Source organism: Melanotaenia boesemani, chromosome 5, assembly GCF_017639745.1.
Source record: "Melanotaenia boesemani isolate fMelBoe1 chromosome 5, fMelBoe1.pri, whole genome shotgun sequence".
Taxonomy (NCBI): Eukaryota; Metazoa; Chordata; class Actinopteri; order Atheriniformes; family Melanotaeniidae; genus Melanotaenia; species Melanotaenia boesemani.
The window spans coordinates 36,301,571-36,326,609 of NC_055686.1; the positions used below are offsets into that span (position 1 = coordinate 36,301,571).

Genomic DNA, 25,039 nt, shown 5'->3' on the forward strand with positions numbered 1-25,039 from the left:
ACAGCTATGCACCGTTTTGTGTTTGTCTGATTCTTTTCCAGGAAAAAGTCAAATTTAGTCGATGGAGAACAACTGCTGAAACATGCACCACACACACTATACAAACCGCACTTTCATGTTTGTGGGCAATAATGTAAATATTGATCTTCTGGAATTGGATAGAAATTAATTTTCCTGATACTGAGAAGTGGAAAAGAGAAAACTGCACACGGAAAAGATTAAATTCTGTGCTTTTTAGGTGTTTGGAAGCTAGAATTAGACTTTTTTTTAAAGAAAATGATCCAGACACAAACATGACTTACCCTGCCACCTTTCTCTGGGATGCACTTGCGCCCTGCGCTGCAGTCTTGGCCTCCACATGGCTCATCATTCTTATCTCCCTGCAAGAAAAAAAAAAAAGAGACATCAGAAAATGAGATGCATGAGCATTTTGGGGGTTGTTAAAAAGCAAATTGATCTTATTTTGAGCAAGCATTTGACAATCTTTGAAATTTGAAAACTATGTAAGCTTCACAGCCCAATGAGTCACATCAGGAAACCTTAACTTGACGCGTGTGCGTCAAGTTACAGCTGCGCCACGGTTTTGTTCCGACCTGCGTGGCGCGAAATTTTATACCGGGAGCGTGTCAGATGTGGAGCACCCACAAATGCAGTCCACGGCGAGATCATAAAATTACAGGATAAACGTCTCATCGTCTATGATGACAAAAAAAAAAAAAAAAATTTTTTTACACTTCAAAAGTGGATCCAAGGAAGGATTCAAAGGGCCCATGATTGACAGGGGCCCAGAAGGGCCCCCAATGCAATTGTAATACTAACAAAATTATCTGCTACTCAATGATAAACTTACAATCATGCAAATACAATGCATTAAGTTTCTTAATTAGTTAGTTTCTTTTCCTAAGTTTCTTTGTTTTAGAAACATTTCTGAACACCCACCCCCCTCAATATTTCCCTTAAATGGTTTAGTCCACCTGCAACAGACAGACAGCGAGTGGATGGTAAGACAGCAGGATGCCTCAAAAATCGGGAAGTTTAAAAAGAAAAGAAAAAAAGCTGAGACTGGAGAGAGAACAGAGGGGTGGACAGTACGTCACCCAGTTCTTTCAGAGGTGAGGTGGTCAATTAGTCCGTCTGATGGAAACTTGTTGTCTCTTCTAAACTTTGTTCATATAAGCTAGCTCACTTTGCTCCTTTATTAGCTCATATTTCTGAAGAAAACTCTACTTTGAGATTTACTCTCCAAATGAAAAATTTACTTGCATTTGGCGCCTGGCGACTGTTAATTTCGGACCCTGCCCACAATTATAAGTTCTTTCTGTGTTAGGCCTTAGAGAATTCACAGTTATCTTGTATTTACCGTTGTACGCTAATAATGAAATGTTGACCATCATAAATACCCAATTAGAATTTGTCTGCAGAACACAGCTAGTGATGAGGCATTGATGTCAGACTATGGCGGTTGCAGACTGGTGTTAGTCTTAGTGGTGTAATGCATTGACTCTTGTCACTAAGCAGTCTTACTCAATGATGCATCACTCTATTTTCTCTAAAGTGCCACAGTAGACCATCTACCAGCATGGAAGATAGGGAGAGCAGTGTCAGATCAGTACCCGGTTCATGTACAGTAACATATTTCAATGAATTTACAACTACATAAAAACCTGCAATGTTTTCTTTTTCACACTATAATTAAACATAGGTGGCGCTTCCACGCGCTCTGCAAAATTCCCCCTTTTTTTTAAAAACTGAGCACCTGCCCATCAAAATGTCTGTGCACGCCACTGTGAATGGTTATTATGCACGGTTTGAGGCTGGTGCTGCTGGCATTAGCATGCTAACTGCTGCAGCCATCATGACTCCTGCCGGAGTGTTACATGCACTCACCCTGACAGAACATGACACGAGGAAGACACTGAGGAGAGTGGACTGTAGGAAGGCAACAGGACCAGATGGCATTGCTGGTCCTTATGTCTTGTGCTGACCTACTAGGTCCTGTCTTCACCAGGGTGTTCAGTCTATGGTCCCTGCCTGCTTTAAAAAAAGCCATCATCATCCTTGTTCTAAAGAATGCCTCTCCAGCCAGCCTTAATGACTACCGCCCCGTGGCCCTCACCTATGAACTTCGAAGTGCTTCGAGAGACTGGTCAGGGGACACATCTGTGCCTCCCTCCCTGAGTCTCTGGACCCACTTCAGTCCGCTTACCAACCCAACAGATCCACAGACGACACCATCTCCCAGGTACTGCACACCACCCTCACTCATTTGGAAAAGCACACAGGCTGTGTAAGGATGCTGTTTATTGACTTTAGTTCAGCTTTCAACACTATAGTCCCCACCATGCTCCACTCCAAGCTGCTCAGCCTGGGGCTGGACTCCACCCTAAAATGGTGCGGGTGGGCTGGCACACCTCCAGCCCCCAAACCCTCAACACTGGATCTCCACAGGGCTGTGTCCTTAGCCCTCTGCTCTTCTTCCTGTACACTCATGACTGTGTAGCTTTGGACAGCTCCAAAACCATAGTGAGATTCGAGGATGACACTGTGGTGGCTGCATCAACAACGATGATGAGTGGGCATATACAGGGGAGGAGGAGAAACTGGCAGAGTGGTGCCATGCTAACAACCTCCTGCTAAATGCAGACAAAACTAAGGAGATGATTGTTGACTATGGGAAGAGACAACAGAGGAACTACACCCCTCTGAGCATTGATGGGACTCTGGTGGAGAGGGTATGTAGTTTCAAGTACCTGGGTGTACACCGAGGATCTATCCTGGACTCTGCACATAGACAGCCAGGTGAAGAAGGTGAGACAACTGAAGAAGTTCAGAGTCTCTGAAAATCATGAGGATGTTCCACACTGAAGTAGAGGAGAGTGTTCTGAGTGGTAACATCACCAGGTGGTACAGGTACAGGTCATGACCAGAGGGCCCTGCAAATGGTAAAGAGGTCAGCGGAGCATACAATGGGTCAACACTCCCCACCCTCCAGGACATCTTCATGAGAAGGACAACATCCAGAGGATCATGAGAGACCCTCATCACCCTAACAACAGTCTTTTCAAGTGGCAGCACTCTGGCCGGCTCCTAAGGCTCATTAAGGTGAACAGAGAGGGACTCAGAAGGAGCTTCTTCCCTCAGGCTGTCAGAACTGTGAACTCTGCCCTGTAGTGACACTGCCCAGTGTACACTTAAACAACACAATGTAACTCCAAGTCAGTCACACTTCTGTGAAATCAAACTGTCCACTTAGGAAGTAACACTGATTGACAATCAGTTCCACATGTTGTTGTGTAAGTGGAACAGACAACAGGTGGAAATTATAGGCAATTATAAAGACACCCCCAATAAAGAAGGGTTCTGCAGGTGGTGACCACAGACCACTTCTCAGTTCCTGCTTTCTGGCTTACGTTTTGGTCACTTTTGAATGCTGGCGGTGCTTTCACTGTGGCTCAGGTAGTGCAGCTCATCCAGGATGGCACATCAATGCGAGCTGTGGCAAGAAGGTTTGCTGTGTCTGTCAGCGTAGTGTCCAGAGTCTGGAGACGCCGTGGATAACGTTCTGCTGCCTGCAACATCCTCCAGCATGACCGGTTTGGCAGTGGGTTAGTAATGGTGGGGGGTGGCATTTCTTTGGGGGGCCGCACAGCCCTCCATGTGCTCGCCAGAGGTAGCCTGACTGCCATTAGGTACCGAGATAAGATCCTCAGACCCTTTGTGAGACCATATGCTGGTGTGGTTGGCCCTGGGTCTCCCAATACAAGACCATGCTAGACCTCATGTGGCTGGAGTGTGTCAGCAGTTCCTGCAAGACGAAGGCATTGATGCTATGGACTGGCCGCCCGTTCCCCAGACCTGAATCCAACTGAGCACATCTGGGACATCATGTCTCGCTCCATCCACCACAGACTGTCCAGGAGTTGGCGGATGCTTTAGTCCAGGTCTGGGAGGAGATCCCTCAGGAGACCATCCGCCACCTTATCAGGAGCATGCCCAGTTGTAGGGAGGTCATACAGGCATGTGGAGGCCACACACACTACTGAGCCTCATATTGACTTGTTTTAAGGACATTACATCAAAGCTGGATCAGCCTGTAGTGTGTTTTTCCACTTTAATATGGAGTGTGAGTCCAAATCCAGACCTCCATGGGTTAATTAATTTTTGTGTGATTTTGTTGTCAGCACATTCAACTATGTAAAGAACAAAGTGTTTAATAAGAATATTTCATTGATTCATATCTAGGATGTGACTCCACTAGATGTCACTATATCTTTCACTCTGATCCTTATCAAAAGCCACCTGACCTCATCCTATGCACAGTAAAGAAACCCCTTTGTAGTCTATAAACTCCAACTGGATAGCAGATCAACCTTTAGTTCAATGGGTGGCATTCCTCAGACATCTTTGACACATCACGCAAAGGTTTCTGTTTTTAAGTAGCATAGAAAGAGTTTTCATAAGCTGGCATGTGAGTGGCATAACCTCACATAGATGAGGCTCTTAAAACTTAAAAAAAAAAAAAAAAAACACATACATCTACTCACATGCTGGATGTCTGGGTAAGAGGTGGAAGGATCACATGGTGAGGAGAAATATTTGTATTTTTATTCATTTTCTACACATTAGTGAATTTACAGATTCTGTTCCTCAATTTTTAATCTCACCACCTAACAGACCAATACATAAGCATACCTTATGAATAAAACACCCTCTTTTTGAAGCCAATTGTGTTCCTCATGCTTCAACAGCTCGATCTCTCACAATGACCATAGTGTGAGCGTTCATTTACAAGATAACAGAGGTCACATAGCTCTTGTTAAAAATCATCACCTAGTCTATCCTTGGTCTTGACACAGTATAATAAGGGTATGGGAAAGTCTGGCATTCCATGTGAAGTCTGAGAAAATAATCTGGATTTAACCTATAAACCTTTGTGTTTCTAAAGATTAGACTATTATATTAGAATATTATATTTATAAGTTTGTTTTGACCTTATTGGAAATATTTAGATGTATCAAAATTTCACACAGTGACTTCCAAAAATTAGAGGTTTTAAAAGTAAACAGTTTCCTCAAAATCACTAATACTGAAACAGATTTTCTTGTTTTTTACATGTTTACATATGAAGTCTGTATAATGACACATTTTTGTCTAGTTAAAATTAAAAATGCACAGAAAAAGGTTTGTTGAACCTTTTGGGATGTTGCCTTGAACAGACAGGAGTTAATTCTGCGGGATGAACCAAACATCCCCTGAAATCCCCTTTCCTCCTCATTCTGAGCTTAAACTTCAGCAAATTGTCTTGACCATGTCTAGATAACTAAATGGGTTGAGTTGCTGCCCTTTGACTGGATGATTAGCTCTTTGTCTTACCAAGCAAATAAACAGGTGTACCTAATAAACTACAACTTACAACTTAGCGACGGGTTATTTACAAATGAAGACTCAAGCCTCTTCTTTGCTACTAAAAACTTTTCTAGGCTGGATGACTGGGGTACTGTAAAATGTTTTTGTCTTTTCATTTATTAAATCTGGATGTGAAGCTTTGTTAAAAACTTCGCATAAACGTGAGGTTAGACTTGAACATTTGCCTTAATCATATCATAAATGAGTAGTGATTATAACTGTGCAGACAAAAAGGTTTCAATTTCATCCCAGGATACATGACAAACTTTTCCATTGGCTGACTTTTTGTCCTTCTCAATCTCACACAATTTCTATGAAGACAATTGTTGGCTAATTATTGCTAATAAAACTATTATCAGGACAAGAGGAGGGGAAAGGTCAGTGGTGTTGGTCCAGCTTTCTTCCCACTGATCTTCTTAACATCAGTGATCACAGTGACAGAAGGAGGGCAACAGTGAGCAGAGAAACAAGGGGACAAGACAAGGAGAAAGAGTGGGAATAAAACAAATGTGATAGCAAGGGAGGGAGACCAAAAGGGTGGCACCAGGAAGCCCACATTAAACATGTTTTAGGGAAAAAGACAATAAGCTAAACATGGAAGAAAAGTAATTTTGGTAAATTAAGGGTAAAATTAAGTCTTTAAGGGAACAGATACAGGGGAAAAGATGAAAAAAAATGGTCAATTTGGCAGCTTAACAAATTCAAGCAAACAGATGAATAAAGAAAAGTGAAAAGCTCATTCTAATTACTTGTTAAAGGAATCTTAATTAAAGCATGAATCTGTACTCATATTATCAAATCAATAATCAGTGAGCTGAAGCAGATTCCTTTAGCCCTCGAGATCCATTGTTCTCTGATATAATCTAGTTTTCACCTAAACAGGGTGGAGATGTGCTCAAGCAGGGATGCTCACTGAACCGACTCCTGTCCACACCCAGAGTTAAAACTGGTGGATTATAGCCAGCCCAGTGTCGAAATGCATGCTCAACCAGCGCCCAAGGGAAAACATTTCACCCTGCTGGAAGTCGGTGTTTAGCACAGAGGAAATACATAAACACATGAATGAAGTAAGGAGGGATTGAAAGTAAATAGAAATATGTGGATAGAGAAGAAATGTGGCATAACACTGCTTGAGGACACAAAGAAGTCTTACATTCGCACAGCCATTTTTTACTTATTCCCAAATACCAAAATCTAAAACCTTAAAAAAAAAAGAAAAAAAAACAAGGACAAATGAGGAGAAAATTATTTATATTAAAAATATAAAAATATAAATGAATATAAATATATTAACTACTTCTACTGCCTGGCTGAGACATGTTGAGATTACTCAGCGTCTACACAGTTTCCTCCTTCTAAGATGATCTGAGCTGATCAAAGCTTGTCTAATTAGTCAATTATTTTCATGTAATTACAGATAATTTTACAGGTAAAGGAGTTGTCTGGAGCCTAGCAAGTCTTAACAAAGCTGATACAGACTTGTGAACATTTGTATACTCAGCGTTATCTATTGACCGTGTCTTTCTCACTTTGAAAGTGTGTGAATCAGTTTTGTTACCAGGCAATTTAAGTATTTGAGTATTTAAGGTGTTGTCAAATTATTACATTTATGAGTTTGAAGGTAAAAATATTTGTGTGCAAAATATTAATGTTTGTGCATTTTTGCCATTTGTGCATGCGTACATTTTTCTCCCTTTTACTCCTCAGTTTTTCTGTATTTGGTTTGTTTACCTAGGATTTAACCTCAGCTGGTTTCCAGAAACTGCTGTACATCAGTTTGCATAACTTCCTGTGCTCTGTAAATGATTTAGTTTATGTGTTTTAAAACGCTCTTTTTGATATGTTAGTTCTCTTGCCAAACACGAAGCGATAACTTTGCACACTTCCTGTTTTAAACTAAACAGCAGCAGCAGAAGAAACTGCTGCTAGAGATGGTTTGGTTCACTGGTTTGGTCATTTTGCTGGGAGTGGGCCCACTGAAATGGGTCACTTTCTATCCGAAGGACAACAATTGTCAGTGAATATTATGTAAAAAATGGTAATATTATGTAAAATAACATTTGTTTGAACTCATAGCAGAAGCAGAATGGATACTTCAGCTAACTTCAAGCTGAAGAAAACATGTTTCTGGTTTTGTATTTATGTTGTTTTTGTTTGTACAACAGCAAATTATTAACACAAAGGAGCTGCAAATAGTCTGTTTGAACATCTGTTTGCAAACAATCTGGCATTGCAGTACACACTTCAGTTATTTTCAAGATTGAACTCTATGTTCTTCAATGATCAAAGTGTTTTTATTCCCTAAACAACGTCACAAACAAAAACTCTCTGGTCCCTGGAGCCACAATCTGTAACTCTGCCATCTACCAGGACCACCGTTATGTGATGGTGAAAGTTTTGACTCACAAATAGTCAGTTTTGCTTTTGTTAGTCATTTAAAAGTTGAAAGGCAGAGCTGCAGACTGTGAGGCAACACAAAGACAATGAAGCGGGTGTTATAAATAAATGACTTTTCCCAATGCATTCAGGTAGAGGAGCCATTTTGGATGGAAAATGTCACCTAAGCAAAATGTCAACAATGTGGTGATTTTAGAAAGAGAAATTAGAAGAATGTGAGGTTTTTCTTCCTTCAACTGATCTAAGTGAAATGCAGGAATGTGTTTAATCCACCCTGTCAATCCGCATGTCATCACACAGCACAGTGCAGTGGAAGATCACATTTGTCAATCATGTTGTGATTTCAGTGAATACATAAAGGAGAAGCTGTCCTTATTTTCCATAACAAAACCAGCATGAAATGAATTGAGTGATAGAAAGATATTATGAGATGACCCTGACCCTTGAGTTGTGCATCAACTAGCTCATGTTAGTTGCATGGAAGTTATTTCTTACACTACAAAGGCAAAGGGCAACAAATAAAATGCATTTAGTCTGTCTTTCACTCAAACTCTCTCTACCCTGCCCTCTCTCTCTCTCTCTCTCTCTCTCTCAATATTTTTCATCTACTTCTTTCATCGTCAGTGACCCTGACATTCACCACAGGAGAGTAACCAGCTGTGTTTGGAGCCCCAGCGTCTCTCGTCTGTTATTCTACACTGTGTGTACGTGTCATGAGTTGTGTATCCGTGTTACTTGAGAGCACTACAGACTGTATATAAAAGCCCATATGCACTGGATTACTTTCTGTGTACAAGCGACAAATGAGAACGAATGTATACCTGCAAGGACAATTTCAGATTTATGCATGCAGTTTCATCCGAGTCCACATGCATGCTTTGTGTGTGTTCCTCTGTACTGGGCCACCCAGCTGGAGTCAGGTCATCCATAGCTTGGCCAGACAGTGGAAGTTTGTGTAGCTAAATTGGATCCAAACAGAACAACACTAAAAGCCAGCTGACATGGCTGATGGCAGCAAGTAAACTGGTGTGCCTCAAATGCATAGAAGAAAGTTTTATTTTACACAATGTTCACGTCTTAAAGACGGTCTTTAAGTACACTCATGTAAAAGGCCAAATTAAACCTTTCCAAATTCCAAAACTCTTTGAAAAGGCAAAGATTTGGAAGGATAGCTTCTTTGTAAACATATTGTTGAAAATGTTACCCAAGCAAATATTCAAGCAGACATTGACTTCAGAAAATGTTCATGAACACAAACCCAAACAGATTAAGTGAAAGCACTGATGGAGGAGAATTAAAAGGAAAGTTTGCTGTCATTGTAACTAAGGACATAAAGCTAATGCTAAGTTAGCTGAGGTCTGTATTAAATATGCAGTTTAACTGAACATTTAGTGTAAAACAGCACAGGCTGTATAAACTGTATAAACTAATATGATGGGAGCTGATCTCCTTCTCACATCTCCCCTGACACTGACTGAAAATTAGAAATTTTACTCATGCAGCACTCCTGCTGACTGCTTTCCATCATCAGCTTACAACAGAAACTCGGGACTTCATCAGTCTACAAAGCCTTTTTCCATTGTTTCACTGCCATGGTTCTTAGCCAGCAAAACCCATTTATCATCAGTTTTATAACCAGTCATGTTGATATATCTACGTCAATCAAAAGACCCCAAACCATAATTTTTGTGTCTCAATAAAAAAGAGTTGGCTGCCCGATGGCAAATCTGGCACCAACACACACGCGCTTGCTGCTGTTTACCACCTTTATGTCATCTGATGGCAATAAAACAAGCTTTCAGACATTGTGAGCTGCATAAAACCTGCATGCAATGCACACAAAAACAAAGTTGATGAACTCTGGAGCCAAAATCAACTGCTGTCTGGACAGGAGCACAGACAAGGAGGAGAAAGAACGCAGTGTGATCAGTGGAGCAGATGAACAGTGTGTTTAGGTGTAAATCAGTCATAAATGTCTCACCACCAAACAAAAACATAGGACATAAATATATGATTGGCAGTTCTTGATTTAAAACACTGGCTATAGACCAGAAACATCTTCAGCAGAAGAGTCTGCTCTGACAGCTCAGGAAGCCGAGAAAGAACGAAATGCTGAACCTCTTCTATCAGTCAGTTGTTGCCGTGTGCTGGGGAACTGCATGACGGATGCACGCCATCCTCAGGAACAGAAGTCACGCCCTACATGACACTGTGGTTGACCAAAGAAGAAGCTGCAGTGACGACTCTTCTCCATACGCTGCAGGACCGAATGCTCGGGAGGCCATCATTCAGGAGATCCCAGCCGATATAAGACTCCACAATAAATCTAAATTATGTGCACTTTATTACTATTGATAGTCTTTTTAACAATTTTTTTTTTACTGTTTTCATGGTGTGGTTTTGAGTGCTTGATTATGGCAAACAGTGTATGCTGCTGGACACCTGAATTTCCCCTGGTGGGGATGAATAAAGTATCTTGTTTTAAAAAAAGAAATTTTCCTTTGTCTTACTATTAGAAGCACATCCGATCAGCCATTGACATTCGACTGCTGGACCTGAAATGATTCAAAGCAGGTGAATCTGAGCTCTACACTCCTTCCATTGTGGGAATTTATTATTCTGATACTCATCTACTTTCTTAAGTATTTAGGCTAGAGGATTAACATCTGACTGCATAACGTTTACAGACAGATTAGTCAAAGACATGTAACATTACCCCACATGACAGCTTCAGATCAAGACCAAAAGATGGCAAAAAAGTGTCAAAAGTTATCAAAACAAGACCAGGAAATAAAGCACACAAGACGCACAATGTTAAAGATATTTACAAGATACATCCAGACTGGTATATGGAGGATAGTGGGATGTTAATACTGAGTACAAAAAGTTCAACAGCAGACAGGCTGTCATAAAACCGACAATCAGCTGATTATTAACAGGATGTTTTTTCCCCTTTCTTTTTATTATTTACATGAAACAGGCAAGGTAAAGCAGTTTAAAGAACTATAATCTGCTTATTTTCTCATTTAAAGCTACACTACAGAACTTTGCTAGATTTTCTCACTTAGGTGCCCCCTAACAACTAATTCGGCATCCATCTTGCATCCTACCTCTACTTTGAGCTTTAAGGGTTAAAAAAGTTACATACTTTAAAGCTGTAAAATATGTTTAAAAAAGTGTTATACAATGATTTATTATAGTTGGATAAACTTTAGTCATTACGTTCACATGGGGCGGCATGGCTCGGTGGGTAAAGTGGTCGTTCTGTAGAAAATAATTCAGTGAAAGGTGGAAGGAATGCCTTGAAACAAGATCCATTTTTAACTGGAGCCATCTTTGTTTTGAACCTTTGGGCAATATGCACATAAAGGAATGAGGAGAGAAAGCAAACATATACATGTACAATGTCTGTGTGTGTGTGTGTGTGTGTATACATTCCAACTCTGCTGCAATTACTGTTATCTTAGAGGACAGAAATCTGAGATACGCCTAATGTGCCTCAGGAGAGCCCTGCAAATATCAAAGCGCTCCACCAGTGCAGTTTAAAGTTTCCTCCCAACAACAAGTGTAAACTAATCAGTGTGCTCTTTGGGTCAATGTGAAAGGACAAACATAAAAGAAAGTGTGTGAGAGTGGATGTCAATGTAGGCTTTGGCAGTGACTGCTAAAAACTATTTAGGATAATCCTTGAATTCATCGTCAGATAGTAATGGCATCAGTTTAGGTCCATCGGGCAGCTTAACTGACCTTCAAACTGATAAAAGGCATTTTGGTGTGAAATTTTATTGTCACAAGTGAGATTCCTGCTGCACCTCCAACGCAGCCAGTTTGTGAGTAGCTACAATTACACCATATAAAACTCCAAAATCACAAACCAGTTATAAAAATGTGCACCATAAGAACACCAGCCAATTTTGCCGATAATGCTGAAGGAACATTTCACAAACAATTACATTGTCCGTCCATCCATCCATTTTCAGCTGCTTATCCAGAGTCGGGTCGCGGGGGCAGCTACCTGAGCCGGTAAACCCAGACTTCCCTCTGCCCGGCCACCAGCTCATCCGGAGGGATTGTACCAACGTAATTATTGGTAAGAACATGTTCCAGTACTATTTACACTCAGTGGACACAAAATGTATTAGAACAACATTAATACCCACAACAACAAACTAAAACAGGTACTGGACTAAAATCTGGAAGCTGGGAATTTTCTGCATGTTATGAGTTCTCCGTTTGGCAAACATGAAACCTCAGAAATAAACTGCTAGCACTATTACAGACAGAGACACTGATGGACCGACATTAATTTTAGCAAAAGCCACGTCCACATCAAGTTCCTGCTGCAAAGCAAAAACTACTTTGTCTTCATCAATTACTTTAAGTCAGGTGGCATGAAATCATCATGTGTGTTGAAAGCAAAAACAAGATTTTATGAAGTATTTTCTTCTCAATTGTGTGAATTTAACATATTACGTTTCTACCACAACTTCACGTACTTACAGCAAACTAAATATATCAAGTTCATTTAAGCTCTACAAACTCATGTCAGTCACCCAAGCTTTTTTTTTATAGTACAGTACGATTTTACAGGGATGCTTATATACAGTCATCACAACTCATCACCAGTCAAGACATAAAGATTCTTAAACACATAGTGTAATCCTTATCCAGTACCAAGTCATTGGCTGAAACATGTTAAAAAATATTGATATGTGTCATTTCCCACCTTGATTTTTTCTCATCCGTCTTACTGCATCATGTTGGGAAAAACTTCTCCAAAGATGCACCTCAGGTTACCTCACCATACCCCCTCACCCCCCGGTTTATTTTAAGTAACGGAAGTTACACCACTTCTCTCTTCTGCCCTTCTTGTCAAGGTGGTGTGAACAGGGAGCTGCTTGTAATCCAGGCACAGATTTCACTGGAGTGGGAGTCTGTGTTTGTGCAATCCAAAAACATGACAGGTAGCAGGTACATGTCCATGGATAGGCTTGTATGTAAATTTACATATCTAACCGGTATCTATACTCCTGCTGATCCATACCTCGGTGTGTTGCTTGGGTGTGTGCATGCAGCCTCCCATTTGTGCATACTGTTGAATTCCACATGTGCAGGCTGAAAACAAACATAACTGTAGCACCAGCCACAGACACATGTCCTCTGTGTCTTTTATTGGCTGAAGTCATTAATCATATTTCCATGTTTTGTCTTTTTTCTCTCTCTCAACAATATTTTGCCTTCGTTTACTTAAATATTACAGATCACAATGGATCTACAAAATTACTAAATATTTAATTACAGGTGTCTGGGACTGCAGCATATAGTATTTTACATTAAAATTATGGTAAGTTCTCAAGAGCTAGAAGTTATTTGAAAATGCATAACAAGTTTTACTCATGGGGCAGATTAGACACTCTGAGCCGTTTGTTTGTTTGCTTTAAATTGTTTTTAAAACTTTTAATTCAAAACCTCTATTTGCTAAAATAAGACGCACTATAAGCACCACAGGTCTCTTTTAAATATGTATTTTACCGCATAAATCTTTGTGAAGTGTTGTGAAATAAACATATAACTTTCAAGTGTTTAAGTTGAGTTGTTAAAAAGCAGTTTAAATTAAAAATCAGAACGTGTCCAGTAGGTTTACACACACACACACTAAGAGCTACTTCTGTTTAGTTTTGTGTGTGTGTGTGTGTGTGTGTGTGTGTGTGTGTGTGTGAGCATTTCTGGTACTTTGGTTGTTGTGGTGTTTTTGTTTTTTTGTTTGTTTGTTTTGTTGTTGTTGTTTTAGTTATATTTTTAGGTACAGCTGATGACTGTCAGCTTAGTTTTCCTGTAAAAACTGCAGCAGGTTCTCTGTCGTGTTTCTGTTCAGGTGTTGTAGTTGCTTGTCTGATGTTCGGCTGAACTGAAGGGTTGTTGCTTTTATCTACTGTATCTTTGTCTCCTCTTTCTTTTTACTACTTTCCTTTTTACTTCTGTACACTATTCTCTTTTTCTGTCCCCTCTGTTCACGTCCAGCAAGATTATGAAAATTCCATAAATCTAAATAAATAAATAAGATAAAAAAAAAAAAATCCCCTTGGGGAAAAAAATTGTTTAGCCAGATCATCATTCTGCTGCTACCATGCTGGACAGGACAAGTTAAAAAGATCTAAACTGACCACATATAATGACCATGAACTAAGAAAAAGACAGATACCAAAGAGAGAGAATTATTGTCAATGAAAAAATGTTAACGCATGGTGACTGAATTTAGCTGAAGTATCATTTAACTAATCTTCTGCAAGGAGAACCATAATTTAGCCGAAGATGTTCAAAGCAAAATGTCAAACTAAAAATTTAAGCTATTAAATGAGTCAGATGTTGAGGCTTTTGGTCTCCATCATTTTAATTTCACCCCTCCAGTTAACCCTCAATTTCCCCTGAACTCACCTTCTTAAATTCTTCAGTGAGTCAGGTCCTGTTCGCTAAACAGCCAAACACAAGTCTGATTAACCTAATCTTTGGCTGAAATCTTCCCCAGCCATCATTAAAAACGTTCTCTGTGCTCGTTCAGCCTGTTCAGTCTGTGAATCAAGACACTGATCCGACAATGAGAAAACTTCCCTCCTGCTGAGTCATTCCTCCTCATCCCATCGGCTGTGTCTGCTCCTCGTGTCATCTGGCTTTCGCTGATTAAACTGAGCTTCATTGGGGTAAAATATTGAATCTTTGCCAGCTGACCTCAACCTGTCAGTTCCTATTTTGGCTACCAGAGGCGACATGGAGATGGTGGCAGCCATCTCCATGTCGCCTCATCATCTTATCACAAACTGAGGGAAATTCCACTCCCTGACCCCAAACACATACACACACCTGGGAGAGCCTGCAGCTGTGTAAGAAGACCACAGGAATTGTTCAGTCCATTAAAAACTCACTTTTACCCCCTTGAGTAACTGCAGCAGTTAACTCTATTAAATCTCACTGATCTTAGTAACTGGCTTGAGGAAAAGTCTGTTAACAGCTTGTGTTTGTTTTTACATGCATATGGACCAGACAGGTGGTGACAGCACAAACCACTTCGATGGAAGAAAAATCTGACTGATGACGGTAATGATATGTGACCTCAACATGGAGCGTGTCCCCTTATTTTGTCGGTCACCCCTGCCCGGCGACAGTAAGAGGTCAGGGTCAGCGTCAGGGTAGCGCTCTGGAGCTAGCTGGGATTCAGTTTCTTCTTTAGACACATGCAGAGGAAGAATCTAAATGAAAGGCTCTCAAATGCTCTGGCCTGTTTCACAAATGTGATTTGCAAAGCACAACTAAGTTCACAGATTTCAATAGGTGTCAAAAGATGAGGAGATCTATACAACATTATCTGACTGTACTTAATAAACATTGTTAATTATTAAAACTAATTATTGTGTCATGTAAGTTGACCATCAATACTGTCTGAACAAATCACAGGAGATAAGATACAAATCTTTCCCAATACCATCACAAATAGAAAACACCTTTGGCCCTAATGTAGGCTACTTTTGGCAATTTACAGCATGACCCCAAACATTTTAGACTAGATTTGGTTACAGATTTAGGGGATGACTGGTGGACATGAAGCAAAGTCCAGGCACCCACACTCACTCAAAGACATCCCTCAATTCAGTTCAAATCAGCTGATTTCTACAGCACCCATTCACGTCAGAATCACGTCAAGGCACTTTTGAATGTGCAGTCCAGTTGAATCCAATTCATTGTAGTCCAATTATAATCAAGTTTAAACAAATATGTGATCCACATTACTCCAACATTAACTGTGTTCATATAAACAAATTCATAGGAAAATAATTGCCTCGCTAAGAAAACCAAGGGATTGCATCAAATCGCTTTGATTCAGAATCCCATCCTGTGCACGAGACACGAGGCAACAATGAAAAGGAAAAACCGCTTTTCAACAAGACGAAAAGCATCCATCAGAATTTCATGAGCCAAAGAAAACTGCACATGAGAGCAACATTAAGCCAAATCCTCTTCGCTAACTGGGGATGCTGGACTGAGGACAACCTCCAGTGTCACACCGATTCTTCTGAACTGCTCATCAGTTCTTGAGTCAGTTCAGTTTTACTGCCTGACTGGAAAATAAAGATACAACAAAACTATTAAAAACCTTCTGTTTATACTAAAATGTGTAAAATAATAACTGTTTAAGTTACATTAAAAACAAACACAATGTTACACTTTGTATTTTGCATTGTTGCTTAAGTTTAGCCTACAGCAGGGCTACTCAATTCGGTCCTACGAGGGCCGCAATCCAGCAGGTTTTCCATGTATTCCTGTACCAACACACCTGAGTCAAATTAATGAGTTATTGTGTAGAACCTGATTGGCTGTTAGAGCCACCTAATTTGACTGTTGGTGCAGGGATACATGGAAAACCTGCTGGATTGCAGCCCTCGTAGGACCGATTGAGTAGCCCTGGTCTACAGTATCTCACAGATTTTTGCAAATATTTTAGTATATCTTTTCATGGAACAACACTATAGAAATTAAACTTAACATACAGAATATCAAAGTTTAGTTTCTATAGTTTGACATTCTGTATGTCAAAGTTTCATTTTCAGAGTTTTGTCCCAGGAAAAGAAATTCTAAAATATTTTCAAAAATGTGAGGGGTGTACTCACTTCTGTGAGATACTGTATATACATCAACATGTGACACAATATGGCTCATTTTGGGATCTATGAATTTATTAAAGTTTTAAAGTAAATTTAAGTTGTTAAGAGTAACAATTCAGTCCCACAAACTCTCCTGTGAAGGCCCCAGTGAATCCTCTGACATGATGAGCGCTGTAGAGTTAACAGAGCAGGAGCGAGGTGGAATATCCTTAAATGGGAAAGACATGTGAAGCAACTGGGACACGTCTGTTCATTCTTTCAGAACTTTCTGAACCAGTTTGCACAAATCACTCCTTTACAATTATATAAAACAGATTAAACACGTTAAAATAGCAACTCCCACAGAAAGTGGTGACTTTTTCTCAGCCGGGCATTTTCACATGCCCCTACATGGTAACGGGTTCAGGGTCGGGCTTGAAATGAGCTGTAAAACAAACTGTTTCCATTCAACCCTTCAAGTTGGACAGCTAGCACTCTCAGGAACCTGGAGAGAGTCCTTGACATTCTTCACAAACTAAACAGCAGGATTTACCTATGTATACCTATGTTTACTGGATGAGTTGGTGTTATTTCTTTTTGGTGGATCAAAGCTGCTTATTCTTCTGCAAACTGGCTGCAGTTATTAATGCGTTCTCCAAAATGAGCCCTTGTATTGGGTTTGTTTTTGGTAACTGTTTTTTTATTATTATTATTAATTTCAATGATGTTTTCATTTTAATAAAATTATTTTTTTATGGTTGTCTATTCTGATAATCAGGTAAATTAATTAATATTCACTGAAGAAAAGATGAGGCAGTTCAACAACGTGTGGGAATCTCTTAGAAAAACAGGGAAAAGTCTGTTGGGATAGATACACATAAATACTAACTGTAAAGAAGGTCTTTGTAGGGCTACATAGAAGTTGTCTGTAGGCCAAATTAAATCCCTAGTATGGCATGGACACTCCCCCCCTTCACCTCCTCTACCCTGAGCTGCTCTCAGAGCAGGATGGGAAGGTTAAAATATCACCCTGACGTTCCTTCTTTTGTGAAGTGATCCACCTCTTTCTTTTCCTCCCAAAGACACAGCCGGCTGTGTTTTTATATAAGTGTATGTGAAAGTGTTTGAGTGAAACTGCATGTCTGAGAGAGACGGGGACAGAAGAGAGGCCAGGGCTGGCGCGAGAACAACAGAGGTACCTACAGACCATTAGACTTTTGATGGGAAGCAGTAAAATACACCCTGAAGCTGTGAATGGGACGGACAAAAAGGAGTGGCAAGAGGAATGTTTCTGTCACTGACGCTCAAGGACAAACCAGAAAGGAACTCAATTATTTCAAGATGGTTATACCTTATAAATGTTTTTAAATGTTACCAGCCACAGTTTCAGTTTTAGACCCAAGAAAAACACTGGCAAGTAAATTAGTTAAATATGATTATTTGCAAACTAAAACACAGCTAAATTTCCTTTTACCCACTGCTCTAAGGGAACTTCTGATGATGATACTTTTCATGACGAGTGGGTGGTGGCGCTTGCAGACTCTTAAAGCAATAGAGGCTTTAATTAACTTAAAATGCCTGTATTAACAGTTAGAGTGAAATTTCCGTAAGGAAAGATATAAATTATAATATTTACAAGTATGCCTTCATAACTGTAGAATTTCCACCAGTGGTCATTTGTTTTTCATTCATATTGTAAATTTGTTATTAATTTGTTTTTTTTTAACAATATGATATGATGCCATACGATATAATACAACACGATGCAACGTGTTATGTTAGAATACGATGTGATAAAATGCAATACATTAGAATATGTGATGCGATGTGATGCAAGACAACACGATAAAATTCAATACAATGCAATTTGATACAATTCAGTACAAGATACAAAGCAGTATGTTCTAATGCTGTGCACTGCATGGTGATGTAATATGATACGATGCAACACAATACAATGTAATATGATATGTTAGTACTTGCAATGCGACAAAATGATGCAATGCAATGCAAAATGATAAGATTCAATATGATGTGGTAAAATGCGATGCAATGCAATTTGATACGATATGATTTGGGAAATTTGTCTCTGTCGTCTATGTTCTATCTCTTTTTATTCCTTTTGTGCTATTAGGTAACAACTTGACAGGATTCTGTCATAGATCTGAAATGGTGGCGAATTAAACATCAAACTGCTGGAGATTATATGGTTTGTGGTAAACTGTTAAAGGCTCAAGTCCCTGATTTTAGAATTTTAATTGAGTTTTGAGGCTTTCTTGATTTTAAATCATGAAGTCATGAGATGTTTACCATGTGTGATTTGAGTCCATTATGTCTTGTGGGTTTGTAGGCTACCACAAGACTGAAAAATTGTCTTATCACCATAACAATATATTATTGCAATAATACCATTGCACTAAATTCAACAACATTTTGATCTTATTAACTGTGATTAATTAAATAATAGTATTACACATGTGTTATCAACAAGATACCCATATTTAATTCCTTTTAATATCATTATTATTGTCAATACAACTACATTTTTACACCCAGAGTCCCAAATTTAACACTTAACCAGTAAAGACAAATGATAAGTAAATGAAAATCAGAAATACATAACTATGAAACATATATGTGAGACAACAAAATTAGTTCATAAAAACACCTTGTGATCATTTGACATGATGGATAGTGTGAAAAGGAAAGGAGGTTTAAAGCAAGGGATGGAAACTGTTTTCTTTTCTTCTATCCCACTGAATCACTTTACTAAATCACAAGCTGTCACCTCCCACCTGAGAATCTCCCTGCACACCCACCCACACACACAAAAAGCCTGAAATTCCACTCTTGGATGTTGGGGGTCCTCAGGCAACATGTATATTTATTTATACACCAGAAGAGGCAGCTCATGAAGTAAATCTTAGCGGAAGTCGCAGTTGTGGTTAACGACGATGAAAGTAAAGCACTGTAGGTGATGTTGTTTAAGGTGGTTTAAAAAAGATCTTTGCTGTGTCTCACAGAATTACACTTAAAGATGCTGAGAATGGGAAAGGAAGTTAAAGATTAATCAAATTACACAAAGAAAGACCACCTTAAACAAACATCTGTCACCACTGGGTTTAAAGCTGAATGAATGAAGTACTGTGAGCATTTGAAATACCTCTGATGCAGTCACTTGTGATACTGAGAGCTCCTGAGACTTCAGCACACTGTACTTTTGAAATATATCTCATAAGAAAACTTTCATTCTGACTGGAGGACTTTCGCTGGATTTATCAAAATCAATACTGAATGTGCAAGTTACAAACAAAACTTTTAGGCTAATCTTATAGCAAAGGTCTTTAGCAACACTCATATAGTCAAGAAAATAGTAAATGTGTTAAATATGTTAACATAAATAAAAGTGCGGTATAAAAGGCAAAAAAGGAGTTTATGCAATTTTAAAGAGCTTGAAAGTCAGTATTTGGTCTTTGCAGCTTTGTTCTTCAGCACAGTCTGAACCCTCTTCTAAGTTAGACTCAGTAGGTGTTTTTGTCTCCAGGCTTCAAAGAATTTCCAAATCTCTTCTTTGAATGTTGGCTGCCTTTTGTTCTATAAAGATTAATTTTCATTAGAGGCCCTAACTGGGGAGGATTCATCACTTCATTAGACCTGTTGCCACTGAGTTTTAGTTTAATTGGCATATCTCCGGCTTTTCTCCCTGTTTCCTTAAGAAATACTTCTTGACGGTTACCCTTCCATGGAGATCAATTCAGATTAAGCTTACAGTAGACGGATCAACTGAAGGTCTAGATCTATCTCTCAGGTCCTGTGTCTCTTCTTTGCTAGACATCACTTTCATCTGCTCATCATCGAAGTTTCATTAAATATTCAATGGATAAATTTCACAACATGGTAAGCTATGCCAGGTTTTCAGCAAATACTTTACAACAAAAAATGTTTAATTTTTCATACAAAAGAGCCTTCATGTCACATATTTGTGACGCCAGGACGACTTACTGTAGCATTAAATGTTTTCAAAGTTATCCATACAGCTATCTGCCTACATATTTTACACGCTACAGCACCTGTTGTCTCTCTGAGAGAAGCAAGAAGGACACGGCATGGAAATGTCCCAGTTCCCTTTTAGGTATGAATATGTGGACATACTTTTATTATTAATAAAAAGAATCACTGTAGATATCTCACCTGCAGTAAGGTTCACATTAGCAGGCTATATTTCTGTCTATATCTACTCAAAAAAGTAGAAGAAAACAATGGCTGCTTCCACTCAAGAAGAAGAACTGAAGAATAGGAATCTTTGCTCTGTGAATTTTTTATGCTTCCAACAAATGAAGATTCTTTAAGCCTGCAAGTCCATGCTGAGGGTTGCATAATCCACTACCACCAAAGCAGATTCCTGAACGCACAGTTTCTGACATATAGGAGAAGAATAAATGCAAACCGTGCCAGTTCCCACATTACAACATAAGTAACATTAAAACTGCTGCTGGCGATTTTCACATGCATCTATACGCTGATGACGCCATTATTTTCACATCGAGTTTCTCTTTGACAGCTGCACTGCATTCAGTAACGCCCAGCTTCAACAACACTCAACATGCTTTCTCTAGTCTCCACATAGTTTTAAATACTAATTAAACTAAGAGCATGATTTTCAATAGAAATCTGCCACAAGTTGATTGTACCCCTAAAATTCTGTCTCTGGATGGCTGTGAAATTGATTTTGTCCCATGCCATAAGTATCTTGGGAATCTCGCTTGACAACAATTCTCCATTTAAACTCACGTAAATGCAGTGAGGTCAAATCCTGAATAGGTTTATTCTTTTTTTATACATTCTACAAAACAATGCCTGCTATTTTCTTTTAGTATTGTTTGTGATGCAGTTTTGTTTTGCTTGTGTTCTCCTGTACTCTCCTGTACTGTCTTGTTTCTACCCTGCCTTTTTCAGCTTTCTTTTGGCCAGGTCATCGTATGAGAACAGGTTCTCAATTGACTTAGCTGGCTATAAATAAAGGTTACTACTGTACACCGACTGTGACAAATAAAAGTGCTTCAGCGGGGTTATTTTCAGCTGTCTGCTCTTCTTTTATACCACCAGGATTTATCATCACCCCTCTTTTTGTATCTTGGTGCACTGAAATGAAGACAACATTTAAGCATTTCTTTTACACATGTTACAGAGCCAGCAAAGGCCATATATTGCAGCAAACATCCTACCATGTACCGCATCTCTCTGATTGTAGTATCTATGCAAGCGGGCATGCAGGCATGTCCTCCGATAGCTGGGATACAAAAAGTCTGGGCACATTGCGCTACTCCAGGGTACCAAACAATTATGGAGGTGCATGAAGTTGATTAAAGTGGCAACACTTTCATGAATCAAGCCATGTGGAGAAGTATGCACACAAGAGAACCACCAAAGGCTTTTACAAAAACACGCATGCTTCCTGCAGATGTAATTAGATGTTGTTAACAGATCTGAGAATGTAATTATGATAATTGCGGCAATGGGTGTCTCACTCTGATTTCAGATGAAAGATAGCATGAAAGAAAAATAAATCGCGAGAAGAACAATTTACCTTCTTAAGCTCAGGCCTGTGAGAGTTTTTTTTTTTTTTTTTTTTTCTTGTATTTGTCATTCAAAACAGTAAAAAAAAATTTTTTTTTTTTTTTTTTTTTTTTAACTCGTCCTGTCCAGCATTGTAGTAAGCATAATGATGGTCTGGCTGCTGTGTTTTGCCAAACAAATTTGCTGTTTAAATACACAAACATGTATCATAACAACAACCAAAGTATCAGAAACACACAAAAAACCTAAACAAAAGCAACTCTTACTGTATAAACCCACTGGACAACTCAGTGACTGTGTGCAGAATATGAGAAATAAGGAGTGATCAGAGAAGAGCGTGATCGTGCAAATGCGACCATACATCTACGGAGGCTAGAAGCAGACTAGGGCGGCCCAGAGACCTTGGTGACCAGCAGCAATCCCGGAGCACGAACCCAAGCCACCCCACCACAAACACGACCCAGGACCCACACAGAGGGTGGCAGAGGAAGGCCCCATAGCCCCCCCGGGGTCACAGGGTACAGGCCTTGGCAGGCGCAGACCCCACCAGGCACTGGCCATCCTACTTTCCTTGAGGCGGTGGATCAGTGGAGGTGGGAGCTTGTTCAACCCCAGCCTACCCTTCCCGTCCTCACTCATCTTACCTCATCCTTTCATTCTTTCCCCTCTCTCACTCATACATTCTGCAGCCCAGTAATTTGATCTGTCTGACACTGAGTAGCACTTCCACAACCACAGGACATGTCCTCTGACATGGCTGTTTAAGCAACAAGAAGTTGCTCGCTAAATAAGTTATGGTTAAAAAACTTGTTGAAAGAGGTCTAATGAGTCCAGAAGACAAAAGACGACTGAGGACCTTGGTTGAAAAAGGAATGCAGTTCTTAAAAAAATCAACCAAAAAGATATAAGCAATAGATTTATGATAAAAGATTCAGTCTGGTTTTTATTTTTAGTTTACTTGCGGTCTAAGTAGCATTGACAAATCTCACTTTAGGTAGCTAGCTAACTTCTAGCTCCTTTAAAATGCAAAAAACACTGAGCAACACCAGCTTTACTGAAAGCCCAGAAATATTGGCAGTTTCCCCCTGTGCATTGCTGTTTTACTGGAGCTGATTGGATCTCAGGTTGGGAATAAAACCGACCCTTTCACAAGCTGAACCACATGTTAGAAGCCCTGCCAAAAGAAACATCAACACCATTCTGAGAGAAAAAAAAAAAACAATGGTTTTTTTCAACCTCCTTAAACAGCAGGATGGAATTTTGTTTTCTTCCTGCTCCATGATAAAACAAGGCTAATCAAAATCAGAGGAAGAAGTTAATTCATCTCAGCCAACAACAATATTCCTGTTTATCTGATATCTTACAGTATTAAAAACAGCATAATAGCAACGAGACTCAGTTACAAACTTAGAAGTACGATGGGTGCCAGTTTTAGACGTTAGGGATAAAATACCACTGGGTAATATTATTTGCTCTTAGTTTTTAATATTAGCATTGTCATCAATTAATTATATACAGGTGATGTGTTTTGCTTTTCTATTAGCCAGGACTGCATTTGTGCTCATAAGAACTAAGAATATCCTCATGTTTGCATGTGTTTATGTCTGTGCTTGTGTGCGTCATTAACATAACTTCTCCTGCAATCATATTCCACAAATAAGCCATGGTTGATTTAACTGGGTCTAGAAAGATCTGGAACATAAGATGAGAGAAGAGGCGCTTCATGATACAACAGGGGATTGGCCACATGCTACCCCGAGGCAACCAGACAAACAACACATACATCTAGCATGACATCAGGGTAAACTTGACTAGTAAATCTAATTTTAAAATGGAGACACATCTTCTGGGATAACCCCAACTACTTTTGGGTATCACACATTTTTGTTCCATCTACTTGCAACGAATTTTGAGATGGTGTGGATTTAAGATGGAGTTAGATGCCAGACCTAAAGTCGCCATACTTGTAAATGAGCTCTGTATAGTTTTAGGATGTTGCCACTTATTCAAAGCCACATTTTCTATTTGATGTCTTTCACATGAAAGATTATCCAATTTTTAATAAACAGGTTGATGTAAACTAGTCAAAAATCTATTAATCACATGCCTGTGGTGTTGCATTTGTCTGTGTAGTAACCTGATTATTTAGCAAATCAGTATATTTTGTTTTTGTTTACAAGATATATTGTATTTTATTATAGGAAAGCATTGATATATTTAATGCATATCGCTTTATGGAAAAAAATATCGTTGCATTAATTCATGGTTTGATGATAAAAGAAAATGTATGCATGACATTAAAAAGTTTTATAAATACAAAGATTCATAGTCAAGTGTCAAGCTAAAAAGTAAAACCCCACATCTATTAATATTATTTTCCAAATATATTATTTTGATCATTTTTGAGATGCATTAAGACTGAGGATTTATAATCTGGAGCTGTGAAATGCAAGACCATCTTTCTTTTCTGACATCATTGCTAAGAACAGCAATAATGTTTGTTACTGATGACAGGCTCAATAATCCTCCTGGGTCAGTAACACCAGAACTTCTATCCAACTGAGCCTGTAATGACTTTGCTTCTTTCTTTACTGACAAAATTCAGCAAATCAGTCAGTCGGTGTTTCCATGCCAGGAGCAGGACATACGTCCCTGTGTCCACTCAGAGACATGAACACCATGACACACTTTTCTCCAAACAGTCCTAAAAACCTGGACGTGACCTTTGGCCATCTGAAATCCACCACTTGCTGTCTCGACATCCTGCTAACCAGGTTCTTTTCAGGATGTTTCAGGATGCATGGCCTTGGATATCTTCCAGGTTGTAAACACGTCTCTGCTTTCAGGCGTCTTCCCTCAGACCCTAAAAACAGCCGTCATCAAGCCACTACTGAAAAAGAAAAACCTAGACTCGTCACTCATGAGCAGCTACAGGGCGATGTCAAACCTCCCCTTTCTTAGTAAGATTATAGAAAAAGCTGTCTTTCAACAGCTTTACAACTTCCTGACACTAAATACCTGTTCTG

General features: G+C 39.3%; 1 protein-coding gene across 7 annotated transcripts in view; it reads right to left on the bottom strand.

The window, feature by feature from the left end:
• col4a6 (collagen, type IV, alpha 6) overlaps positions 1-25,039 on the bottom strand; it is a 202,156-nt gene that overhangs the window by 105,442 nt on the left and 71,675 nt on the right. For all 7 annotated transcript variants that reach the window (XR_006010578.1, XM_041986707.1, XM_041986706.1 and 4 more), the window contains exon 4: positions 303-380. Coding sequence is in view for 6 of the 7 variants with exons in the window: in XM_041986707.1 (XP_041842641.1) it covers positions 303-380 (78 nt within the window). In the remaining variant the exon portion in view is untranslated. The remainder of the gene's footprint in view (positions 1-302; positions 381-25,039) is intronic.